At 43.3% G+C, this 21,145-nt stretch overlaps 1 protein-coding gene across 4 annotated transcripts in view; it reads right to left on the reverse strand.

Moving 5' to 3' along the window:
• Nucleotides 1-21,145, reverse strand: part of EGF (epidermal growth factor) — a 108,833-nt gene that overhangs the window by 36,937 nt on the left and 50,751 nt on the right. For all 4 annotated transcript variants that reach the window (XM_014571590.4, XM_006119278.5, XM_014571589.4 and 1 more), the window contains exons 15-18: nucleotides 17,423-17,590; nucleotides 12,655-12,813; nucleotides 9,096-9,212; nucleotides 4,247-4,372 (exon numbers count right to left, since the gene is read on the reverse strand). In XM_014571590.4, the coding sequence (XP_014427076.3) occupies nucleotides 4,247-4,372; nucleotides 9,096-9,212; nucleotides 12,655-12,813; nucleotides 17,423-17,590 (570 nt within the window). The remainder of the gene's footprint in view (nucleotides 1-4,246; nucleotides 4,373-9,095; nucleotides 9,213-12,654; nucleotides 12,814-17,422; nucleotides 17,591-21,145) is intronic.

Genomic DNA, 21,145 nt, shown 5'->3' on the forward strand with positions numbered 1-21,145 from the left:
GAAAAGGCTAAGGCAGTATAAGCCGATAAGCCTCAGGTCTGTAGAACAATTTCTCAGCTAAACAAGGTATAAGGCTTAAAAGCCTGAGCAAAAGCAGCCAACCAAGAGTAAGCCTAGATCATCAGATACCACAAGATGAACCACCGTCGTGACTAAACTGCTGACAACAACCACAAGATGCTTGTTTATACCAGCTTGGCCTATTTCAAATGAGGAACATCAGCAGATTCCCAGCCACAAAATGCCATGGTAATTAATTGATGCATATGCTAATAGGGTTGAGGTTAATGGACTTATAACCTATGGAAGAAAGACATCCCAACATTAGGAGGGCAAAGAAATACAACTAAGGGAAAGGGAACAAAACTCCTACTGAATAAGCATTAGCGGAGCCATCCTATGCATGGGATGGTTGGGGGCAGCTGCCCCAGACCCCATGCTTCTAGGGACCCTGCAGCAACCATCCTATGGATGGGAGGGGCCTGAAAGAGTACAGGGGGTCTGGCACAGCCACAGCAGGGGCCACTCCCACCCCACCCTCGCCGTGGTGACAGGAGCCAAAGCGGCTGAGCGGCCTGCTCCAATCCGCCCTGCCACCCTTTCCCAGCACGCTGCTCTTGGCTTCTCAGTGGTGGTGGGAAGCAGAGCTCTCCAGCACCAGAGTTCTCCAGTTCCCTCCACCATAGAGAAGTTGGGTGGGAGGGTGGTAGAGCGGGGCAGAGGATAGCGGAGGGGGGCAGGCTGCTCTAGCTCCCATGATCCACATGCTGGTGGTGGGGAGGCAAACCCTTCTGCCACCACACCAAGCCCATCATCCCCCAGGCTGAGCTGCTCAGGGAAGGAGGGAAGGATTGGGGCAGAGCAGGGGTAGGGCCTGAGGAAAGGGAGGAGCAGGAGTAGGGCTGGGTGGGACTTGCAACAGGGAGGGTTGTCCCAGGCCCTGCACGTGGGGTGCTGGGGGTAGGGGCGTTGCCCAAAGCCCCACATGCCTCTCAGGACGGCCTTGCACTTTAGACATAGTCACATCAGCATAAAAGTACAGAAGTTGAATCCTAGCCTCCATGACAAAGAGCAGGAGGAAGACAATGTCTAACATTTCAGATTATAACACAAGGGATGATGTGCATATATGGATGCAACAGACAGTCATTCTGTGTTATTTCTATCTACCTGCTAGGCTGGTATGTTTGCAGCTTTGCTAACTGTGATAATACAACTATTACAAATATAGATTTATGCTTAAGTGTGAGAGGTGTAACTGTGCGTGTCAGGGGTCGCAACTGAATAGTAATTTTAATAATACTAGGTCAGATCTTCGGACAAGAACCTCCCAACCCTCAGAGTGGTAACTGAGAATTCTTAAATAATCAATACAATTAACACACAGTCAATAAATCAGGCAACACAGGTTAGACCAAGAGGTGGTTAAGAAGCCTTCAGCTAGTGCTTCCAGCAATGCTAAAAACAAGGGGAAAAAATCTCACAGTCTAAAGATGTGGTTAGGTCATGTGAAATTTCAAATAAACTCTGGAAATTTCAGGTAAACTCAGCCTTTTGAGGTTCGCCAATTTCTATTTTTTCCAAATTTAAGCTGAGACAAAGAACTACATCCTGCAGAACATGGTGTCCTTTAGAAGGCTCCCATTTCTGTCTCTCTATAGGGTTCTATATTTCAAAATCAGCTTCAGTTTCATTTCTCCATGTCAGCATCTCATTACATACCAAGTTTTGAAAAAAAAAAAAAAAAAGTAGCTGAGATACTATGGTTTTAAAATCTAGCTGCTACGCATAAAGTGAATTAACTTTTTCCAAATCATTTTTGTTAGGTACAAGTGCAATCCTAGACGTGCAGCGGTTCTGAACTAGAGGTGTTAAAATAGTATAATAGGGTAGCCTACCTTTATACTGAAGAGCCTGCAGGGAATTCTCCCCGGGAGAAGGGCCGCCCGCACTTGCTGGCCAGGTTCCCAGGGCAGAGGCTTCACTGAGTATACGGGCACCATTAACTGATAAGCATCTACTTATCAGTTAAATGATTAGTAATATTTATACCCAAACATCTCTATTCTGAGCTGCCTAGTTATGTACATATCAAGGGAACCTGAACTATAAAATAAAGGTTACTGCTGGTGTACACATTTCCCTCCACATTCCCACAGGCATGCTGCCAGCCTCTGGCCTTGATTTTTTGTTTTTTTTAAACAACCTTGTTCTAACCTAATAGCCTGAGCTAATGCCCAGTGAAATCAATGGGAAAAGACCCACTGAATTAATGTTGCCTGATTTATTGTGTGTTAATTATATTGATTATTTAAGAATTCCCAGTTAACACTCTGAAAAAGTCCCACTGATTTTAATGAGCCATTGATCAGACTGTAGAGAGAAAAAAAGACGAGAAAAAGGTATTTTAAAAGGGTGAAAGGGAAATGAAGACTCATGTAAAGCCCTGCTCAAGCTTTTCATTATTCTAAAACCGATAACAGGCCTGGTCTTCACTCCTACTTGAAAAAAAATGGATTTGAAAAAAATAAACCTTAAAGGAAATGAACTGAAGACATGATGTCAGAATCCACGTTCTGGCCAATAGAACCAGTGGATTTGATTATTAACACATTTTTCAATGCACTCAAATTGTAAATGTCAACACCTTGAGGCTCATGCCTATTAAACTAACCTAGGATTATCTGAGGAGTATTATGACACACTCAATACCTGTTTTAGTTTATATGCATGGCAACAATTTCCAATAGATTTCTGCTGGTTCACCCATCCCCCATCCCCCATCCTAGTCACCGAAGTATAACCACTGGGGGAAGTATCCATTGACAACTAGAGGCTATGAATACCGAGCAGCTGCTGATGTTGCCACACGTCAAACAGTAAGGAAAGAGCCAATAAGGTAGAGTAAATATCTTTCCTGAGGAGCTTACCAGTCTAATATAAGTATACAGCAACCTATGTTATTTCTTACCAAAGTAGTGGTATGTATGATCATTATGGATGCTTGACGCAAGTCTCCCTTCTTGACATGTAAGCAGATGAAGGAATGCTCTCCTTACGCCTAGCTGGGAGGGGAGAGAGACCCTGGGTGTCTCTATGTAAATACAGTTTGCTCCTGCTTTGCTTAGATTTGATCGTCAGCAGATGGAGTGGTATTTTGTTCATTGTAATCAACTTATTTTGTGACCCAACACCAGCTATGCTTGTATTAAATGAAGGGATAGCTGAAATATGGTTACCAACGTTGGTAATTTTGGGGGAATACAGAAAAGCAGGACTGTGCCAAATTGTTCCAGAGGAATGGGCTCACAGTTAGCAGAAAAACCTTGCTAAGCAGAGGTTTGATTTTCAGATCCCTGTGAGAGTAAGAGGAGGTATAAGAGAGTAAGAGGAAGGTTATTCTGGTCAGGAAGCTACATACCTTCCTGGTTTGATCTCTCCCGCTCCCCCTTCCTTCCCCTCCCCACCCCCCGCCCCCACGTCAAAGAACGAGCTAAATAGGCATCACCTGTCATGTTAATTGTTTTGAAGCTGTATTTCTTCTACCTGGCTTGCTAAGAGTTGAAATCACTGGGAGCTGAAATCACTTGAGACTAATGAGAAAATGTCGCAGCCAAGAGGTGGATGGCAGTAGATGGGGAATGACAGAGGTGATGGAGAGAGGCAATGAATGGTCAGCAGGGTGGTGAACAGGCAGATGGCAAGTGACTAACAGAGTAAGATGCCTCTTTACCTCCCCCAACCCAAGATGAGAGGTGAACTCTGAGGATGCAACTCTAGAGTCTGCCCTGACCAAGGGCAGCACATGTGAGAAGGGTGCATAGAAGGGATGGACATGTGACAGGACATTTAGATTATTGGACTTAATAACCTGAGAAGAAAGACACTGCTCAGCCTACTTAGGGCGGGACTTTTACTCATGGTTTATGTTTATTATCCATATTTGTGGTGTTTTCCCAGATAAATGCCTAGTTAGCTCCCTCCCTTTTATTTAAAGTTTCTTTTCTACATTCAGCCTTTCAGCAGCGCCCAGGGGCAGTGTATGAATTTCCCATGTTACTGTGTGAGGACTCGTCTCACTTCGGTATTGGATTAATGAATAGGAACCCCCTAGATATTGAAATCAGCTTTGACTGCTGCTGGTAGACAGGATATAGACACATAGCTGAGCCAAATCATTAGACTCATCTCTCAGCCTTCGGTCACGGCCTCCCATTCACCCTGTTGCCCTCACACTCTTCCTCACCATAACAACGAAGCCCATCTCCAGTATAGCCCTCCCGACACTTGCAGACGTAGCCACCTTCAGTATTGATGCAGTCTGACAGGCGTCGATTACAGCCATCCACGTTAAGAGTACATTCATCCACATCTATGAGAAAAACAATGTTAGAAGCCAACGGACACATTCTTCATGGAGCAATCAAGTAACATGCTGAAATGATGGGAAAGAAATGACTATATGAGATTCACCCACAAACTATCCTGTGACCTTTACTTTGGGCTTGCGTACCCTAGAAAGATAAGCCAGCCTACATTAGGTCAACTTACCATCACAGCAGTAATTGCATCAAGGCTCCTGGCTCTACACTGGGAACCCAACTGCAGCAGGAACTAAGAGCCCAGGAGATAGCTGGACTCTTAGCAGTGGGGAATCTCTGTGCAGTACCAGGGCACCCCATAGGGAGCAGGTACCAGGTGGGTTCAGCCTGGCTGGGAGTGGGGAGCTGGACTTTAGCTAGAACCCCCAACCGTCTCATGGCTTTATTACCAATTTCAGAGCTGTACAGTTAATAAGAATGACAACCAACAGCTGGCATAAGTAACACAGCATCTACATGGACACCCCTCATGGTAGCTGCATTATTATGTTGGTGTAATAGGGCATTTACTGCAGCGGGAGCAAGGCTGGAGCATGTACACCGACGTAAGCAGGTTGATGTAAGCTGGGTGATGTCAACCTAACTTTGTAGTGCACACCAGGCCTTTTGCTTCTAAAGTATGGGGGAGAGTGAGCAGGGAGTGGAAACAGTCCTTAGTTCTGTCCATAAATTGAGGTTGTGATTTTCAAAAGAGCCACCTAACCCCCACCCAGCTGGATTCCTCGCTCCCTTAGGCTTCCTTAGGCTACCAGCCTGATTGATTGATTGATACTGAACTCAAAGAAAAACTGAACTCAACTTCACCCCAAAGGGCATCCCACTCCAAAATGCTGGATGCCCATGTCATGTGATCAGTGATTTAACTCCCATTACCACATGTTCCCATCAGGCACCTTCAAATACATCGGCCGTCCCTCAGTGCCCACTGATACAGATGGGCTTTGCAGAGTATGTGAAAGGCTAATTTGGACTGGCAGTGAGGGAGTATCCTATCTAAAACCGAAGTGCAGATTACTCTGTCAGCAGCCCCTCTCTTTTATATCATAGGGCATCAAACTTGAGTATCCCTGCTGATCTCAGTTGTGGCACAAATTTATGTGAGAAACATACTTGACTGAATAAATTTGTATTTGAACCAAAAAAGGGTTGTAAGGGGTATGACGTATAATGTAATGTTCAGCTACTAAGTCTACTTTCCCAGGAAGGAACACCACCCATCCCCCCAAGGGAGTCAACAGTCACATTGGGCCCCTGGGCAAGGTGTGGGAGGTGGTTCTGCATCCCAGAAGGGGTGGAGCCTCATGCAGAAGAGGTGGAGCCAAGGGAAGCTCCCCCTCAGTGCCACTCAGAGCATGCCACACCATCCGCTGCCCCCAAGAGCCACCCAGAGCATGCCACACAGTGCTCTGGCAATGACTTAAAGTGCCCAGGTCTCTGGGTGGTAATGACTAGAAGCCCCAGACCCCTTAGAATCACTAGGTTCCAGAACAGTTGCCCTCTTGCCCCCGACCACTGGCAAGCCTCCACCCACCCGCACTCTCACTTTACCCTGGCTTGCCCTCTGATCTGCAGTACCTGGCTTTCTATTTAAGTGAAAAGCTTAAATAAATACTCCGATCCATGTGGGTATAACCCAATCACCAAACTGTCTCCTTTCTTGCACTCCAGAATCACTATAGAAAGAGGAATAGAGTCTTTGAAAACAGATAAATTTTTAAGGGGAAAAGCTACAATGTTCTCCATTTAAATACATAATATGGTTTTGAATATTGCTGAGTCCCTGGACTCAACAACATACTATGTTGCATAGCAAGGTGCTTCTTTTTATCAATTTTGTTGTCTTCCAATTTCATTGGATGTCTCCTTGTTCTAGTATTGTATGAAAGGGCAAGCTGGATTGCCCCATTTATTTCCCCTGTGGTGTTGATTATTTTGTAAACCTCTACCTTATCCACTTTTACTTGTCTCATCTCTAATTACATAGTCTTAGGGTATGTCTACACTGCAGAGTGTTTCTGGAAAAACAACCATTTTCCTGGAAAAACTACACTTGTGTCCACACTGCTATTGCATTCTTTCAACAAGTCGAAGAACAGAGGGGCTTTTCCGACAGCGGTAAACCTCTTTGTACCAGGAAGAAGACTTTTTCTGAAAAAGCTTTTTCAGAAAAAGCCGTGTGTGGATGCGAAAGAGAGTGTTTTTTTAAAAGAAGAGGCCTCCAGGGAAAAGCACAGGTGCCCTGGTGGCCACTCCATCCAGAGTAATCACAACTGAAATGCAAGATAGTATCCAATTGAAGTGGACGCTATCTTTCAGAAAAGCCGATTGCTTTTTCGATGCACTTTGGCAGTGTGGACGCTCTCTTTCGGAAGAAGTTTTTCCAGAAGATCTCTTCCGGAAAAGCTTCTTCTGAAAGAAGACGTAGCCTCAATATATCACTCCTGCTCATCTCTCACACCGGTTAAAGTGTACATATTTAGTGGCTGCAGCCTGCAGAAACTAGAAACGCAAGGGCTATTACATGAGCATCAATGTTCATTGGGTTCTATTTGCACTTCTATTCTGCACTGAGTTCAGAGGGAACTCTCTTCTCATCTGATAAAGCTGCCACTTACATGTGTAAATTACATTGCCATGGGATAAGAGGGAAGGTCCTTTCATGGATTGAGAAATGGTTAAAAGACAGGAAACGAAGGGTAGAAATAAATGGTAAATGTTCAGAATGGAGAGGGGTAACTAGTGGTGTCCCCCAACGGTCAGTCCTGGGACCAATCCTGTTCAACTTATTCATAAATTATCTGGAGAAAGGGGTAAGCAGTGAGGTGGTAAAGTTTGCAGATGATACCAAACTGTTTAGGATAGTCAAGACAGAAGCAGACTGTGAGAGACTCCAAAAAGATCTCACCAAACTGACTGATTGGGTAATAAAATGGCAAATGAAATTTAATGTGGATAAATGTAAAGTAATGCACATCGGGAAAAATAACCCAACTATTCATACAGTATGATGGGGGCTAATTTGGCTATGACAAATCAGGAAAGAGATCTTGGAGTTATTGTGGATAGTTCTCTGAAAACTTCCACACAGTATGCAGTGGCAGTCAAAAAAGCAAATAGGATGCTAGGAATATTAAGAAAGGGATAGAAAATAAGACACAGAATATCTTACTGCCCCTGTATGAAACTATGTTATGCCCACATCTTGAATACTGTGTACAGATGTGGTCTCCTCACCTCAAAAAAAGATATTTTGGCCTTGGAAAGGGTTCAGAAAAGGGTAACTAAAATGATTAGGGGTTTGGAACAGGTCCCATACGAAGAGAGGTTAAAGTGACTGGGACTTTTCAGTTTAGAAAAGAGGAGACTGAGGGAGAATATGATAGAGGTCTATAAAATCATGAGTGGTGTGGAGAGGGTGAATAAAAAAAAGTTATTTATTAGTTACCATAATAGAAGAACTAGAAGACACCAAATGAAGTTAATGGGTAACAGGTTTAAAACTAATAAAAGAAAGTTCTTCTTCACACAGCGTGTAGTCAACCCGTGGAACTCCTTGCCAGAGGAAGCTGTGAAGGCTAGGACTATAATAGAGTTTAAAGAGAAGCTAGATAATTTCATGGAGATTAGGTCCATAAAAGGCTATCAACCAGGGGATAAAATGGTGTCCCTGGCCTCTGTTTGTCAGAGGCTGGAGATGGATAGCAGGAGACAAATCGCTTGATCACTGTCTTCGGTCCACCCTCTCTGGGGCACCTGGTGCTGGCCACTGTCAGCAGACAGGCTACTGGGTTAGATGGACCTTTGGTCTGACCCAGTATGGTCATTCTTATTCTTATGTGCATACATAGCTATCTCTTTCACAATGTGCTAGGAGAGCCACAAGCCCAGGCTCCCACACACTCATGTGAAGAGCTTCTTTGATATTTTGCTACATCCTCCATTGCTAGAGGTACTGTGGCACAAAGTTTATCTCCCCTTTCCCGTAAGAGTCTAAAGGATCATCCCTGGTATAATTTTTCTGAATTTAGAGAACTGAAGTCAGGAGAGTTACAGCTGAGGATTTACACTCAGGAGTCAAGGGGAAATAATGGTTGTAATAATTAACCATGCCATTTCCTGGTCTTTGTTCTTCATCTTTTTCAATGGAAATGATGTTTCTAAATACAGGTTGGACCTCCCTGGTCCAGCACCCTTGGCATCTGACTGGCCCTGGATAAGATATTTTGCTGGACATGTGGAGGTCTTATCTGGCCCTCCTGCTACTGCCCCCAACCCCAGCCCTGAACTGGCCATCAGCTTCCTGGCTGTCTCCCCCTGTGCTCCCAGCCTCACTGCCCTGCCAATCCCCTTACCCACTTCCCTGGAATGCCAGGCAGCCTGGTTCCAGCCCAGCTCTCTGCATGCTGGGCTCCTGGCCCCTCTGAGCAGCCTAGCAGTGGTGCACCAAGCTTCTGGCCTTGCTGGGTTGTGCCAAACAGCCCTGCTGCAGGGAGCCGGGCAGCTGCTGCCAGCCTCCACTGAGACGCTCTGGTCCTGGAACATCCATGCACCCGCCAGACCACAGATGTTGCCAGACCAGAGGTTCAACCTGTACAGCAATCACATTGACCTTCCTGTAATGGCTCATGCTGGGGATATGTCAATGCAACAAAAACAGGTGACTTTTTTGATTCTATAGATTTCCAGAACATTTTATTTAATGCTTGCTCTTACCATAGCATGATTTACCCTTCCTGGTAAATCCTTTCAAACATTGGCACGTAGCACCACCTTCCAGGGGAATACACTGGCTATTCCTATTACATTCTAACACCACACAATCATCTTGATCTGTAAAATAAACAAAATCAAAGCTCACAACAGTGACTAGTTCAGTTACTCAAGAAGCAAATAGATGTATTACCAGGAGTGTTGTAAGCAAGACACGAGAAAATAATTTTGCTCTACTCTGCACTGATTAAGCCTCAACTGGAGTATTGTGTCTAGTTCTGTGCACCACGTTTCAGGAAAGATGTGGACAAATCGGAGAAGATCCAGAGAAGAGCATGAAAAAGTATTAAAGTTTAAAAAACATAACCTATGAAAGAAGATTGAAACAATTGGGTTTGTTTAGTCTGGAAAAGAAAAAAGACTGAGAGGGGGCATGATCACAGTTTTCAAATACCTAAAAGGATGTTACAAGGAGGAGAGAGAAAAATTATTTTATCCTACCGTCAGAGGTTATGGGCTTAAATTGCAGCAACGAAGGTTTAGGTTGGACAATAGGAAAAACTTTCTAACTGTCATGGTGGTTAAGAACTAGAATAATTACCTAGGGAGGTTGTGGAATCTACATCACTGGAGATATTTTAAGAGCAGGTTAGATAAACACCTGTCAGGAATGGTCTAAATGGTGCTTGGTCCTGCCATGAGTGCAGGGAACTGGACTTCATGACCTCTCGAGGTTCCTTCCAGTCTTATTATTCTATGATTTTTAACAGAAAAGCATGTGCAGCCAAAGCTTTAAAATGTGGCCCATTAGGGTTAAGAATGACCAGCTAGCACAATTTTAAATACCACTGTCTTTGTCTACACTAGGTATAAGCAGGGTTTAACCATATTCCCAGTGTAAGCAAAACCTATCAATGCACCAGAGCTGGGTGAATAACCAATTTTTTAGTTCACTGACCGTTCAAAACATCCATTTTAACTGAATCCCAAAATTGTGTAAAATTTGGTCAATCAAAAATTTCCATTTCAGATTGAGCTAATGGAACCCCCACACTTGCTGGGTGTAGTGCACTGTCCCAGCTAGTGGCACTGCAACCACTTACAGAAAGAATGGCAAGTCTGCTCTACGGCGTTAGCTGAGAGCCAGCTGGCTTTTAGCTCATGCAGTAGAGGCTCATGAACTAAGTTCCAGAGGGCCCAGATTCGATTCGGCCTGTCTGCGTTACACTAACATGCAGCACCTAAAACCCCTTCAGCACACCACTGACAATCTACAACTGATCCTGGAAAATGATCCCTCATGCTGACGGGCCATGGGACACAGGGTAGTCCTCATCTACACACAGCCCCCCAACCTGAAGCAAATACTCACCAGCACACAACATACCACAGAAGCACTTACCGGGGAAGTACTCTTCAACAAACTCCATTGCCAACCCTGTCCACACATCTATACAAGCGACACCAACATAGGACCTAACCACTTAAGCCACAAGATTAGGTATTGTGGCCAAAGCAGACAGTCTCTACACCAAAGGATAAATGGACGACACTGATCAGACATTGGGAAAGGTAACAAACTTAAACCTGTAGGAGAACACTTTAATTTCCCTGGACATTCAGTAATGGATTTGAAAGTAGCCATCCTTCTAGAAAAGAATTTCAAAACCAGAATATAAAGATAGACAGCTAATCTGAAGTTCATTTGCTAATTCAATATAATCAATTTAGGACTTAATAAGGATCATAACTTGTTGACATACTATGAATGCAATTTCCCCTCTCTTGATACTCACATGTCCACATCAAATGCTAACCCTAACTTGATTAGCCTCATTAAGGGTGTGTCTAGACTACAGAGTTTTGTCGACAAAAGTGGACTTTTGTCGACAAAACTATACCTGCATCTACACTACTGCTGAGTTCTGTCGACATAACGTCGACAGAACTCAGCAGTTTTGTCGACGCTGGTAAACCTCATTTTACGAGGCATAACGCCTTTTGTCGACAGAGTTCTGTCGACAGAAGGTGTTATTGCATGTAGGATTGTATCTAGACTATAGGGTTTTGTCGACAAAGCAGCTGCTTTGTCGACAGAACTGAATGTAGTCTAGACGCTCTATGTCGACAGAAGTTTTGTCTACAGTATCTGTCGACAAAACTTCTGTCGACAAAACCCTGTAGTCTAGACATACCCTAACAAAAGTAACTTCTTTCTCTTGCTGTTCTTATATATGCCACTGCCTCTGTAACTTCCACTCCTATTCATATGATGAAATGAGTTTTACCATGAAAGCTTATGCCCTAATAAATCTGTTAGTCTCAAAGGCTATGTCTAGACTGCAGCACTATTCTGGGATATCTGTCTAACCTCTTGTGGTTGGAGTAATTATTCCTATGGCAATTGTGCTCTTGGAAGTAGCTGCATGTCCCTGCAACCCCTGAGAAAGTCAGAGCAGGGGGTCTCCACATGCTATCCTTGCCTGCAGACACCATTCTTGCAGCTCCCATTGATCAATAACGGAGAATCATTTCCAAGAGGTATCCTGGAAAAGCTACGCCGCATCCAAGGAACACATCTGCTTTTCCAAAAAAATTTCAGAAAAGTGGATGCACTCTTTCGCCATTCCTGTAAAGCTCGTTCTACGAGGCAGAAAGGATGTGTTGAAAGATCAGGTTTTTCCAAAATTTGGTACCGTGTAGATGCCGCATAGATGTGGTGCCAAATTTCAGAAAAGCCTCTTTTAAAAGAAGGGCAGGAAAAGATATGCAAATTGCATTTTGCAATTTGTATATCTTTTTCTGACTTTTCTTTGTAATCTAGACATAGCCCAAGGATGTGTCTACAATGCAGGGCTTAGTTTGAAATAAGCTACTCAAATTGAGCTACATCAATTGCATATCTTATTTCGAAATAGAGCACTCTTCCTCCGACTTTTCTTATTCCTCATACGAGGATTACAGGAGTCAGAGTAAGAAATCCTCCAGCTTGACAGTATTTTAACACTATTTCGAAATAACTGCCTGCTGTCTAGACACAGACTAAGTTATTTCGGAATTGCACTAGTTATTTCTAAATAGTGTTGCTGTGTAGACGTACCCTAAAGACTCCTCATTGGTTTTGTAGGTACAGACTAACATGGCTACCCCTCTGAGACTTTCATTCTAGATTCATGAACCAACAGATATTTAAAATGCAAACTTTCATAGCAAGTAACTTGTGATAAAAGTGCCTGGGGAAGAAAACCATTCATCCCTATTTGGGGTTTTCTGCTCCAGTTCTCTTTTAAAACATACCTTCTGTCCTTATTTAACCCAAGCCGCTCTGGATTTCATTGATGCTGACTGGACTTCCCAATTTCATATCATCCCTATTTAAACTCTGATGTTTGTTTCTTCTCCCTGATGGTGTTTATATGCAGCATGACCATTACAGATTGGTCTCTCCTTCCCCTAAACTCTTCCACTCATCTCTAATCCAGCTGAATGGCTCAACTTGTATCCAGATCAGACTTTTACCTTACAGTACAACAGAAATGACCCATGAAATTGTAACTCTTACCAGACAGCATGATTTCAGCCATCAACAACTGTTTGTTCTGTAGCTCCTCCTCATTGTTAGTATCCCGATATGCACCACTATTCAATGGACTTTGATGAAAGGTTTCCAGTGTTGCTGTTTTATTCTGCGATGCTGCCTTCTTGTGTACAGAGACACCTCCTGAAAATGTTGAAGATGAGTAGAACAGATGGTTGAACTCTACTGAATGAACGTTTTAATTTTTAGTAGTACATAAATCAGTAATTCACGAGTCACAGAATCCGTGACTTTCTGTTTAAAGCAAAAGTCAGATTGTTTCAACTCTGCCCCCAACACCTAAAGCATAAAATCCAGTCACTGGCTGGTTTTCTCAAATACAATGGGAAGAAATTAAACTAATTCCCCAATGGCACTTGTCAACGTTGGATGTATAAACATCAATGTCTATGTGACAAAGTCTAACACCACGAAGTCAGATACATATGTTACTGCCCCAAGTGGGTCATCTACTGAGGTGTAAAAGAGTGTGATTTTTTTAAACTTTTAAAAAATGCTAAAGGAAGGAACCAGAAACCACCTTACAGGTTTTGATAGCTTTGTAAGATACTGGCATTGTCAGGTGAGCTTACCTGGAGAAGCCAGAATGCTATAGAGAATGGGAGAAGATGGTAAGGTAAGAGACTTGGTGCTTTTTGTCAATCTGGGGGTACCATATCAGAACACAGAATCATAAAAATCAGAGGCACAAAGAACCTTTGATCCATCCTGAGAGGGGCTGGTAAAGAATGGTAGCCTACATTATATTGACTAGTGCCTTGTCAGATGCTTAGTTATAGCACTCTCGCATGACCTTCTTATCAATAAACTAAGGAAATACAACCTAGATGAGGCTACTATAAGGTGGGTGCATAACTGGCTGGATAACCATTCTCACAGAGTAGCTATTAATGATTCACAGTCATGCAGGAAGGGCATAACAAGTGGGGTTCTGCACGGGTCTGTTTTAGGACCATATCTGTTCAATCTCTTCATCAAGAATTTAGCTGCTGGCATAGAGAGTACACTTATTAAGTTTGCAGATGATACTAAGCTGGGAAGGGTTGCAGGTGTTTTGGAGGATAGGGTAAAATTCAAAATGATCTGGACAAACTAGAGAAATGGTCCGAGGTAAATAGGATGAAGTTTAATAAGGACAAATGCAAATTACTCCACTTAGGAAGGAACAATCAGTTTCACACATACAGAATGGGAAGTGATTGTCTAGGAAGGAGTACTGCAGAAAGGGATCTAGGGGTCATAGTGGACCACAAGCTAAATATAAGTCAACAGTGTGACACTGTTGCAAAACAAAGCAAACATGATTCTGGGATGCATTAACAGGAGTGTTGTGAGCAAGACACAAGAAGTCATTCTTCCGCTCTACTCTGTGCTGATTAGGCCTCAATTGGAGTTTTGTGTCCAGTTCTGGGCACCACATTTCAAGAAAGATGTGGAGAAATTGAAGAAGGTCCAGAGAAGAGCAACAAAAATTATTAAAGATCTAGAAAACAGGACCTATGAGGGAAGACTGAAGGAATTGGGCTTGTTTAGTTTGGAAAAGAAAAGACTAAGGCTGTGTCCAGACTCCATGCCTCCGTCGACGGAGGCATGTAGATTAGCCAGATCGGAAGAGGGAAATGAAGCCGCGATTAAAATAATCGCGGCTTCATTTAAATTTAAATGGCTGCCCCGATCTACCGATCAGCTGTTTGTCGGCAGATCGGGAGAGTCTGGACGCGATGCCCCGACAAAGAAGCCTTTCTTCATCGACACAGGTAAGCCTCGTGAAACCAGGTTTACCTGTGTCGATGAAGAAAGGCTTCTTTGTCGGGGCATCGCGTCCAGACTCTCCCGATCTGCCGACAAACAGCTGATCGGCAGATCGGGGCAGCCATTTAAATTTAAATGAAGCCGCGATTATTTTAATCGCGGCTTCATTTCCCTCTTCCGATCTGGCTAATCTACATGCCTCCGTCGACGGAGGCATGGAGTCTGGACACAGCCTAAGAGGGGACATGATAGTGGTTTTTGGGTATCTAAAAGGGTGTCACAGGGAGGAAATTGTTCTCCTTGGCCCCTGACGATAGGACAGGAAGCAATGGGCTTAAACTACAGCAAGGGAGGTTTAGGTTGGGCATTAGGAAAAACTTTCTAATAGTCAGGTGTTTAAGCACTGTAATAAATTTCCTGGGGACGTTGTGGAATCTCCATCACTGGAGATATTCAAGGTTGGATAGACATCTTTCAGGAATGATCTAGACAGTGCTTGGTCCTACTGTGAGGGCAGGGGACTGGACTTGATAACCTGTCAAGGTCCCTTCCAGTTCTAGTATTCTATGATTTTATGATTCTACTTGGTGAGGAATTGTGTGTAAATCATTTGGCATGCAGACATGAATTATATGCAGAGTCAAAAAGGTTACAAATTCAGTGAGAATCAATAGTGCAGACAGCACATAGTTACATTTTTCTAGAGCTCTCCATGATGAAGCTCAGTGGACTGCACAAAGGTGGGCAAGTATTATTATCCATATATTGCAGATGGGAAAACACATGTAAGCAGGGTCAGGGTAAACTCTATCCTGACATCTAGTGGCGAACTGTGGCAAGTGGTGCAAAGAGACTTCAGGGGCTGAGCCCAATTTGCATAGACACACCCACCCTGTCTAGTATGTGCCACAGCAGCCCAAATCGTCACTTTGGCCACTGTGGGAGCCCCAGTCTCTCTCTTATTGAGGCAGAGGGGATAAAAGTGTTGTTACCCTGATTATGCGAATCAAGGACAATGGAATGGTGGAACTGTTTATGACAGAGGGATTCGCCATAAACTAAGTAGCACTCGCTAGACAAGGGGCATGGGTTCCAAACCCAGTCAATTTGAGAGAGGTTGGGGACAGGTCTTGGTACCTGGTGGTGGGGCCCTGTCTGAGGGCCTAAACAACACTGATTGCACTCCCTCTTCTCTCCACTGTGGAATATCAGAGTTAATTTAGATTCTATTAGGAGTCTAGTTGTGAGCTGTGGAGCTAACTTTGCTGTGGGACAGTGCTACGAGAGCTGAAATCACTGGTGCTGAGTGTGGACAAGAGCTGAAATCACTGGTGCTGAGCATGGACAAGAGCTGAAATCACTGGTGCTGAGGGGAGCCTGGCGCTGTGCTGCTAGCAGAGCAGTTTGCAAGGGGCAAGCGCAGGTGGACAGTAGATGCAGCTGGCGGGGCGACCTGAGGGCAGACAGCGGAGCGGCTGACGGTGGCCTGCAGCTGGTAAGAGCAGCAACTGGCAGAGCAGCAGGCAGGAGCAACCAGCTGGCAGCCCGGAGTGGGGGCTCGAGCTGGTGTTGTATTACCTCGTTGGGAGGAGACCCCTAGATACTGAACCCGGCCCTTGCTGCTGCTATTTACTCGGCCTGGCAGAAGGGTTACACACACAGAGGTTAAATGTTATCCAAACTCATAGAGCCAGTGAGTGGCAGAGATATGTTGATTTGACCTCCATTCAAAACCCATAAAAAAAGAAAAAGAGAAGAAAAGCAGGAGATTGTCACAGTAAGAAAATGTCTGGAAAAATTGTTTTTTCAAACTTCTACAAGACTACCACAAATTGTGAAGAGTAAGAAAAAATACATTACACTATTATTTGACAGCATCCTTTGAAGACAAGTTTTTTCAAAGCTAAAAGAATATAAAATAATAAAATAATAAAAAATAATAATACCACCAGCTGCTGTGGTCTCGGGAATATTCAGAGCCTGACAGGTTTTTCCATTGGGTGTTTTCATAAAGCCTTTCTGACACTAGCAATGGGGAACACCAAATCTGTTTTCACAGATCTGATCACAGCCGCCATTCTCATGAAAGCAGGGATCTGCCCCTAGTCGAAAGACATAATATGTGCACCTGAGCAGGGTGCAGAGAATCCTCACCCAGTATCTTATCTTGTTGGCAGTGCAGATATGAAACAATTGAAAAATTTAAAGCTGGTAGAGAAGCAAAAGCGCTTTTGTTTCTTAAGAGGGAACCTGCACAATAAAGTATATCTGTTATTGTATGACAGTAGAGCAGAACTGCATGCTTTCCATCAAACACAGATATACTTATAGATATAATGCATGCTTTTTATTATTGAACACCTGGAGTCCTATCAGCCTCTATCCCCTTCTGTGCATGGGGATAATAAACACAGGGCCAAATTGTGATTGCCTTATGTGATTGCCTTATTGAAACCAAGAGAACAACTTACTTTATTCAATTCAATGCAATATGAAGTTTCCTGAAAGCTCTTCCAATGGATTGAAGATTGTCCCTTGCAGAAAAATAAAGTAGTTTGTTCCTCAGTCCAAAGAACCTTAGAGGTTCCACAGATGCCTTTTGGATATTACTCATTACTAATTTATTTGTGTAAGAAGAACGATGCTCCACAAAGGCTATGGTTATCAAGAGTGTAGCAATTGGGCAAGTTAGCACTACAGACAATATTATATTCTTAGTTTGAAGTAACTGACTTTCGGTACACAAGATCTATTAGCTGCCCCTCCAAAGTCTATGCACTCCACTGAGAACAAACCCACTTAGGTCTATGAGTTTAAGAGTACGACACAACATCAACAGTTTTTTCGTTATTCTAATAAAAGCTAGTCTGTCACATGTGACCTTTTGAAACATTCTGTCCTCTAAATGTCTATTGTACCAGTCGCAGTGAGCATAAAAAGGAACCAGTAAGGGAATGGCTGCTTAACTTTTGCAGTGTACCTGGTTTCGCCAAAGGATGAACTACAACCACTGATGAGGGTCTCAGCATGCTGCCTCGAAGACGTACCCTGTTTTGGCCGGTCTTCTTGTCCACCCTCATTAACGAAGGCTTAGCCCAGTCAGAGAACCAAATGTGATCCTCAAATACTGCTACATCAAACGGGTGGCCTAGAAAGCAATTATACTCTTCAATTCCAGCTCAAGTTCAAGTGGTACAAGTGAGCACACAACCAAAATAAGTATCCACATACATCTTTCTAGGAACACAGCAATGCTGTAGAGATACCCGTACTCGTAGGTATCCATCAGTATCTGATGGAACAAATCAATGCCCATGAATGGTTGCCACTGCATTGATGAGCAGTGGTACCCAGCTCTTCCTATTCCAAAACATAGGCCCTTGACTCTCAAGATTCTCTTTTAGCTGCATAAGCAACTGGTGTCTGGGAAGGGTAGGGGGCAGGGATGACCCCCCAGAGGATCAGGAGCACCCCATTTAGCAATCAAGGGGGCATGAGGGAGCACCCCATTTAGCAATCAAAATTTTGTCGGGCACAGTGTGGGTGGGCTCCTGGGCGGTAGCACAAATCGCCTATGTTTACCAATGCGAAGACTGTGATACAGCTGATTCCATTTTGATTCCATCCTACAAGGCACAGTGCTCTGGGTACCTGTGTCTATGCCCAAGGCAGTATACCACATCAGTCACCTACATGCTTAGAATTAACCCTTACAATTTGAAAATTGCACACAGAGTGGCAGTTTTGCCCATGGTAACTATAGCCTTGCACGGATACCAAATGTACATAAGTGGATGAGGATATCTGCAGATCTAAATCAGTGTCCATGGTGCTGCAGGGCTCCACTGGGAACCACAGCAGCAAAAGCAGCAACCTGTTGAGCCACCCCTCCCAAGAGCCGGAGCCCAACACCTGCAGCTCCTCCAGCATAACTGTGTCACCCCCAGCACTGCCCCCAGCAGGAGCACAACTGAGGACAGCTGCTGGTGAGCCTGATGCCTGCCCCAGTGGCCAGGTCAAGGAGTTCCAAAGGCAGCACAGCCACCCCAGAGGAGATGTCTGCACAGAACACTGGCTCCCGGGAGTGGTGGCCCATCAGGCTACAGCCTTCAATGTTGCAGTTCCCAGCAAAGCCCTGCAGCTTTTCATACTCGCCAATATATATTTTGTATCCCTGCAGGACACTAGTGGTAACAAGATATTCACTATATTTGAAAATTTAAACATAAGAAGGTGGTTTCAAAATACAAGGAAGGCAATTCAGAGGTAAGGATACCGAATACTGTTGTATAGATTTTTTTAAAAGAAATCTCTGCTGTCTAATTCTGGCTATTTCAGAGTAAGAGATTGCTGTTAGCTTGCTATGGGCCTATACATTTAGACAAGTCATCCTCTCCTCTACGCACCCACAGATAGATCACATATACTGGACCTGCATTTTAGCTGCTCTGGAGGGAATTCTAAACTCCTACCAAATTGTGGATATTTGCCCTATTTTATTGGCCTTTAGCATCAGGTATTCCTGTTGAGTGATGGGTATTTCCTTCAGGAATTCAATTTACACATAATCCTTTGCATGCACAACTGGAAAAACACTGTCCATATGAGTAAAATACTACCAGCGTAACCAGTCCTATTGGATACTTACTCCAGGATAGTCTTTTTTCAGTTTTGCTTATTCACCTTCCAAAGTAACAATTTAGCTAAACTAAAAAAAGATACTTTTATACCAGAATTACAGTATCTACACAGCCGGTTTTAGCAGTATTGGTTTCAATTCACATTTCCACTTATATAGAAGAAAAGTTTCTTTATGGACAAGACCATTTAATTTTTCTTAAATGTTGTATGAGTTTTGGCAATCCTTATATATCCCATGAGCATACCTCGTCAAGTACTCCACACCAGGCTCATTCACTTGGCTTTATTCTCTTTTTACTTCATTCCATGATGTTTGAGTAATTAGCCAACATCCTGAATAATGTCCTCATCCAAATATTGAATCATTTTATTATACAAAAAGTGTTCTCCTGGAAGACCAAAACCCTCCCATCCTGTTGCTCATGTCAGTCATTTATCCACAACTTAAAAATCAATAGTAAAAGGGGGGAAATTATCCAATAAAATAAAAAATAAGAAAAAAAAAGATCCATGTTACATCATGTAGAAGCAGGGTTGCATACCATGACTATGCATCTCCTAACATAACAAAGACTATATACACAAATTGAAGCCTTTGCTGTTGGTCCCCTAGAACAATTGCTTGCAGCTTTGTTTTTATTCGTGCTACCAGACAGTCATAATAATAGAACAAATCTAAAAATACCTTATCTGCCTTGTATGCAGCTGTCATCAGATGTCCATGCATTCTACTCATTATTCACATATGACCTGTAACTACGGTGACACTAGATGGCACCAGTGCAATAAGAATGCATACTTACACCCAAGTATGCATAAAGTATTTAGATACTCTTGGGAAGGTTTGAAGCTATGTGTGGTCAGGGCACAATGTATTAATCTTCAAATGCTCATGGGTCCAGCTGAGTGTTTATCAAAGCACGTCATTCAAAAATAATATAAAGTTATATACATACTGTACAATAATATTACACATAGACTGAGACCAGACATTTTAAGAAAGAGACTTTTTAAAAAAAAAAAGCCCAAATATTTAAAAAATTCCCTGAATCGGACTTGCTGACAGAAATCCCAGTCCTACGGTAAACTGTCAATGTGCACCCTAGAAAGGGATGGCCACTGCCATCCGTATCACCTCACATGCTCCTAAGAGCCCTGGAGCCTATCTGGGCAATTTACAAGGGCCTGGGATCACCAGATGCTTTAAAATCATTCAAACCCTTGGGCAATTGCTCCCCCCACATCACGGAGCTTTGCTGGAAAAAAGCGCCAGTCTAGACGCTGATCTTAAGGAAAATAAAGCCTTTTCCAAAAGATCTCTTATCCCTCTTAAGCTCTGTGCCAAAAAAAAGCGGTAGCCATTTTATGCTAATGAAGCGGGGGAGATTTAAATCCCCGCTTCATTAGCAATTGCGATACGTCTAATTTGCATCCCTTTTCCGAAAAAGGGATGCAATCTAGACATAGCCCACGTGTTTGGCTATCAGTTACACTCTGCAGAGGCTTCTGTTCTAGCCCGCTCCCCAAGGTTAGCCCTCTGTCTTGTCTCAAAACACAGCAAGGTGGAACAGCAAGGAAGTAATAGCCACAAACATCTTGCAGAGATCGTCTTTCCATTGTATTAGAACTGTGTATTTAGAGACATCTGCATGTTGAAGACTGTATAGACATAGTCCTAGGCACAAAGAGCTTAAATCTAAAGGCCTGATTTCTCCTCTCACTTACGTAAGTGGAACTCCACTGATGTATGTATGCAGTGAAACAATGACACAAGAAACAAGCGTATCATTTTCTTAGTGGGACAGATCTTCCAAGGAAGACAGCACAGAATCCTATGCAATACATTTGGGGTAGTCTCTTACAACTAGAGAGTGATTAATAAGGGTTATCTCTTGCACAGGTGTTGATGAATATACAGAATTCTACATTGACTTACTACAATCCCATTAACATCAACAGAGCTACAGAGGATGTAAATCAGTGAAGAATCTGGCCAACAATTCAGATTAACATGCACACAGACATAAAAAATTACATAGCAAGTAATCATCGATCCCAAAAC

The sequence above is a fragment of the Pelodiscus sinensis genome, chromosome 4, assembly GCF_052426305.1.
Source record: "Pelodiscus sinensis isolate ZL-2025 chromosome 4, ASM5242630v1, whole genome shotgun sequence".
In the NCBI taxonomy this organism is placed as follows: domain Eukaryota; kingdom Metazoa; phylum Chordata; order Testudines; family Trionychidae; genus Pelodiscus; species Pelodiscus sinensis.